Source organism: Phasianus colchicus, chromosome 2 (assembly GCF_987193195.1).
Source record: "Phasianus colchicus chromosome 2, bPhaCol1.hap1.1, whole genome shotgun sequence".
Taxonomy (NCBI): domain Eukaryota; kingdom Metazoa; phylum Chordata; class Aves; order Galliformes; family Phasianidae; genus Phasianus; species Phasianus colchicus.
Window position 1 is genome coordinate 42,367,123 of NC_143437.1, and position 6,000 is coordinate 42,373,122.

Here is a 6,000-nt window from a genome sequence, read left to right on the forward strand (position 1 = left end):
GAAGATGAGTTTCCCTTGTTCAACATAACTTTAAGTTGTCACTAACATTATTAATTTAACAAACGCTTGTGAAGTTATATTTCTATATAAAAGTCATGAAAATGTTTTGTCTTTCATTCAGTTTTCTTCTGAAAGCTGGGATAAAGCCAGGCAGTACATACTACCAGGTAAGAAAGGACCTTTTATAAAAGCAGTGTCACGTGTACACTTCCAGCAAAAGTCAAGTTATTTCTAGAGAGTAAGTGGATTTTTTTAATTGCATGTGTTATATTTAAAGTTGTGCTTTATCTTAAACTTTTTGCAAATTTACTGTTGGAAGGTATGGTAGTGACTTAATAATTTTTACAAGCTTTTAAATTTTTCAGATGGCTGATATAAAGGAAGTGCTTACAAAACTTTATGGTGTTACACCAAAGATCCAGTGTCTTCCTCCAGAAGAGGTAACAAAATAAATAGATAAAACCAAACACACACCCACACAAAAGCCCACAAAATAATCACTTTCGAACAAACACATTTTTATCAAAATTTTAAAAAAAGTAAAAATAGTGAAAAATCTGCAGCATGGTAAAGCACAGTGTGTTCATTGTTTGTTCCAGTCCTTGGAAATTGGGTATTGTTCAGTTCTTAAATTGAGTTCACAAAAACATTACCTGCATTCTGACACCACTGAGTTCAGCTTGTTACTGTTGATATATCCATTTCTTAACACAAATATTGTTAATGGAGGGAAGTGTCCATTCTTCTGTTTTGCCATAGTTTTGTTCTGAGTGTAGGTACTCAGACAGTGGGAGTTGTGGGTTTTTAAGCCCTGTTTGCCTTAAACTTTAAACAGGCATCTCTTATAGAATGCTGTACTTGTTGGACTAGAGGTAAACTGTGTATGAGTACTTTCTCCTGCTGCTGCTGAAGCATAACTGCCATATAACAAATCAGTAGACCCAGCAAGAATGAGCTGAAAGGAGCTAGTTAATGCGTTGTCCTTGACAAGGGTACTGTCCATTAAAAGCAGTCTTTACTTCACTGTGAATGGTTTATGTTTTGCTTGAAGTTATTCATTATACAGAACCACTCAGAAATAAAACAAGTTTAAATGCTTGTTTCTGAGCTTGTTCTCAAAAGCCCCTATCTGAAGAGGTATGAAGATGTTTTGATGGTCACAGGTTCAGTTTTCCCTTTTGAGCTATTGTGGTCTTATGTTTCCATTTCTTTGTGTTTTTCCTTGCCAAGTTTGTACTGTGAATCACAATACAGCAAAGAATGTAGTGCATAGGCTTTGCTGTAGCATAAAGTACTTGTTCTCATTATATGAACTAAGAATGCTTTTGAAGGAGCAAAGTACTATTCTGAACAATATATGGATAGGTTGCATATTTGTCAATTTGTTTCCTCAAAGGTGACTCTACTTTAAAAAAAAAAACAAACATGCACAAAAAAGCCACAAAAAACCAGCAACAAAAAAACCCATACAAGATAGTTCTCCCTCTTCTGTTGATTTTTTTTATTATTATTATTTCAGCTCAATAAAAGTAGTTTACCACACTTGCCAGAGTTATGGCCCATGCTTAGAGAGCAGTCTTATGAAAACTTCCCAAGATACAGTTGATGATGGAGTTTAATAGCTCTTACGTTGTCGGCTCATTTGCTTTAGTAGTGCCATGAGATTCTTATACTCAAAGTTGCTTCATGTGAAAAAGAATTTGATGTTAAAATTATTTTTTTAATGTTACTCTATATTTTTATGTTACTCTAAGCAACAAAGGAATATGAGTTGAATGTGGCTTTTCAGAGGGATGCAGTCACTTCTGTCCCTTCTTGAGGGTTTCATAACAGGTCTTTTTTCCACATATTCTTTTTTGTGTGTGCATTCTCTGTGATTTTGCCAATCTCCATTCCTTCATGAAAGAATTATTTCTTTAATGCCCGCTGTGGGTTATTTTAACCTGTTCTGCAGTCCAAAAGTGGTTTTTCCACTAATTTTGGCAGCCTACTTCTGTATTCCCTTCAGTAGAAACTACTATAAAACCAAGGTTTTTTTTTTCTTTTCTTTGGAGAGCTTACTTTGGTTCAGTTCCCATCCTTCTGTAAAAGAGTTGCTGGAACGTGCCTTTTGAATCAGACATTATCCTTTAATATGCCCAGAGTTCAATCAGAGCTCATTGCCAAGATGAGCAGCTTCTGTGTACAGGGCTAGTTTGCTAAATGGTAAAACAATCTGCCATGATATCTCTTAAGTCTTACTAGTTATGCACACTCCCCAAACTGTTAGTGAATTAAAGTATTGGAATGTGTTTACTTGTCTATATTTATGTTCTAGAAGATGTTTGTAGTGGATGCTTCTAGTACTTGTCTCCTTCACATTTTTTTCCAAAGGTATTTGTACAAGCAAGCACTGCTGTATTCAATAGGTAAGGCAATATATTTGACAGAATGGTTTATTTTCTTCCTTGTAGCAAGCTGATTTTATTCCTTATGTTTATAGAGTGAAAAAGCACAAACGCTTGGTCAGATTGAATTCTGCTTCACCAAGGAATTGAATCTGAGGAACTGCACAGAGCCGAAGGGTGAATCCAGCCAAATGCACACCAACTTACAGCTTGTGACAGAGGAGTTATCTGTCTGCAATGACACTCTCCCAGTCTATTATCCTTCACAAGTTCAAGATTACAAATGGAGCCTCAAGAGCTTGAAAAACTTCTTCAACAAAACAAACTAACAACAACAATCCCTTAAAGTCATACCTTGGAAAGCAATTTTGACTTAGCAATATTACAAAACCTTGCCTGTATCAGGTATTCTGAGGACATTTCTGCTGGGGGAAAAGAAAACCAAAAAACTGCTTTGACCATTATAAAAGAATAGTTCACATTGTAATACCAGCTATGTAGACTGAAGTCTTGAATTTCTGGTCTAATACAGATAAAATCAGAATCTGATTTAGAGCTTTGTCTATGCTTCTTGGCTTATTTTGTTTAATTTGAATCAGTGTTCAAATGAGCTGTGACGACTTACAGTTCAATCTGCCACTTCAGCCACATGTCTTTTTGGCAGTGACTCAGGGTAGCTAAGTTATTCTTTGTTTTTAAAAAGATGCTTATCAACTTGAGATGACAATTTATTGAAGGGAATATTGTAAAATGGAAGAACTTGAGATCTGTCTGGTGCTTTATGTAAGTATGTTCTCCAGAAGCACTGAACTACTGAAATTCTGTAGCATTACAGCCCCATTCTGTAGCATTAAACCTTTCCTCACTCATATCACAGGTGCCTGAAAATGACAACCTTTTAACAGCTACAACTTACTGGCATCTGTAAAAGAACCCCAAGATTGTATTTGTGCCTTCACCTGCTCATAGGTTGATTTTGGTACAGTGACTAATACCATCATGAAGAGTGACTGATTTTAAATTGTCTGCTATTATAGGAAAATAATATTGGACTCTAGAAACATTCTTAATTTTTAACAAACTTGAACAGTTAGCACTTCCATGGAAGTATATGCCTGAAATTCTGTTTAAAAATAAGATTGTCATATAATCACTTGGTTCTGAGAAACAGCTTTTTATAGGCAAGCAGGAAATACTGCAGGGATTTCGGTGAAAAGTACAAATGTGCAATGGTGTTTTTAATCCCATAACAATAACTAGCCATGAAGTTGCATGCTTCCAAGTAGAACTGATTTAGATGAGATCCTCCACACAGTGCTATGGTGATGCAGGTGTCTCAAAATTGTCTTTGAAGGACAATTACAACTCAAAGAACCATCTGTTAGAAAAATGTATTACTGCAAAAATAGTAAAAGCATTGCTAAGGACAAATGTATGATTTCTCTTAGGTTTAGAAACCATTCATATTTATTTTGCTTGTCCCTGTACCTCTCCTTTAAGGCTGTTACCTTGCCATTCCAGAGTACTGTTGTTGGTTTTTTTTGGGGGGGGAGTAGGGGGTTCAAGTCTTCTCTAGAACTTTGAATTCTTTATTTTTTTTTTTTTTAATAATGAGATTGGGTATGATCTGCATTTTAGCATGTCAACATTTCAGTGGAGTGAGGGTTTTTTCTTTCAAACTTCTTTCCTTCCCGAGTCAAGGAGTATACTAGTGTAACGGATCTGGAATATTCTGTACAACCTTTAAAATCAACAGTGAAAAAGTTATCCTTTTATTCTTTCTCCCTATACCATTATTGTTGTAATGGAAATACTCAAAATTGATTTTTGACATCAAAAATATCAAATTCTGAAGGGAAAAGGCAGAGGATGTTGCATGTGGTACTTCTTGTATTCTTGTAAAGAGGTATAAGTTCACTGCTGTTTTAATACATTAGTGTTTTTGGGTGAACTGATTTCAAGGAGTTTATGATTATATTAAATTTTAGGGTTTTTTTCAGTGACTTTTGGCTGAAATTCACCTTTACATCTTTTTTGAAGTGTAACGGGATCAATCCTGCTCTTGATTCAGTGAGAACTTTGCATGCATTTCTGAGCGGAAGGTGACTCAAAGACCAGAAATTATCTGTTGTGCACTGGTATTTTTGGCCATGTTTCAGGGAGTGCTCTGATGATCCAGTATTTTCTCTGGGGTTGACTTTAATAATTGTGTAATAGTCTGATAAGAACAGTGAAGAGCGCATTATAAAACTTCTGTATGTGTATATGTTTATGTATGCATTGTATATGATATCATGTCTGTTTGCAATTAAGAGTACCAATACAGCTTGATTATGAACTCAGTTCTCGATTAGAACAATTGACTTCTCAAAATCTCTGGATGTTGTCATCTTGGGAGCAAGGGCAGCACAAGAAAAAAGACAAAATCCGTAATGGTACACTCTCCTGTCAGATGAATGATTGCTGGGTGTACTGGTTATTTTAATTCCTTGTTCCTCTCAATGGCTGAAGGAAACCTCAAATAGAAGCAATAGGAATATTGCTGTTTTTTGTACAGGCTTAATGGAAGCTTGAGTCAATAGCCTCTTTTTTTTTTAATTGTAGTATAAATTGTTTTCCTTTATATCTCCAAATAATGCCTAGGGAGACAAAATATATTATGTACAAAATCTTCACAGTTCAAATGTAATGCATTAGTTTAAGCAAAGCTGACAGCTGCAAATACTGGCTTCAGGAAGAAGTAGTGCAGGCACAGCCTTCACAGTGTGATGCTACACATTCAAGCTGATTCTTACAAAATAGTCAGCAGATCAAGACAAATCAAAACTATTGACCTCTGCAGGAGAACAGACAGTGCAGCTGCCATATACTTCTCAGCCTTCTGTTCAAATGCAAGCAATGTACGGGAGCTGCTAAGTTCTAGAACTTAGTGGAGAAACTGTACCCTCTGAAAGGGGAGAGGGAGGAAGGGAGGCTTCAAAGCCAATAGCATGCTGAACAAGAATCCTGCTACTGAATGAGAAAATGATTGATGAAGGCTAGGTCAAGGTGAACTAAAAATAAATCACAGACAGAATCTCAGTGTGGCTGAGGCTGGAATGGACCCTTGGTGTGTCTGGTCCAACCCCTATTCCAGCAGGGACATCCAGAGTAGGGTGCTCAGGCCTTTGTCCAATACATTTAGTATTTCAGCTTGCAATGATAGATATCTTAGCAATATATACAACTACTGTGACTTGGTATTTATAATCCCACCTGCATAACTTCTAGGATGATGCAAAGGCTTTTGAAAAACAATTGGCTGACTTATGCAGAGAACTTCAGAGATATGTACAAAGGATTCTCTAAGGACAACCAAAGGAGCAGATGAATGAATGGTAGCACCAGTTCAGACCAGAGATTATGGCTATCCCTAGCAATGACTCACAGCAAATTACCAACCTTTGCAATTGCTTTTCATCAGGATGCATGTAATTCTAAGAGTTTTATGAACACAATTTAAATATGAGAGGTAAACAAAAGTATGTTGGGAACCTCAGGATTTGCTTTCAGTTCTAAAAAGTGGTGCTTACTTCCTTAAGCAAAATAAAATCTGTCAGCCTTGAAAACTGAA

At 36.1% G+C, this 6,000-nt stretch overlaps 1 protein-coding gene across 3 annotated transcripts in view; it reads left to right on the plus strand.

Moving 5' to 3' along the window:
* Window positions 1–6,000, plus strand: part of RNASET2 (ribonuclease T2) — a 31,971-nt gene extending 25,971 nt beyond the window's left edge. For all 3 annotated transcript variants that reach the window (XM_090135531.1, XM_031612957.2, XM_031612972.2), the window contains 3 exons: window positions 122–167; window positions 366–440; window positions 2,483–6,000. In XM_090135531.1, coding sequence (XP_089991657.1) covers window positions 122–167; window positions 366–440; window positions 2,483–2,716 — 355 coding nt within the window. In that variant the 3' untranslated portion in view covers window positions 2,717–6,000. The remainder of the gene's footprint in view (window positions 1–121; window positions 168–365; window positions 441–2,482) is intronic.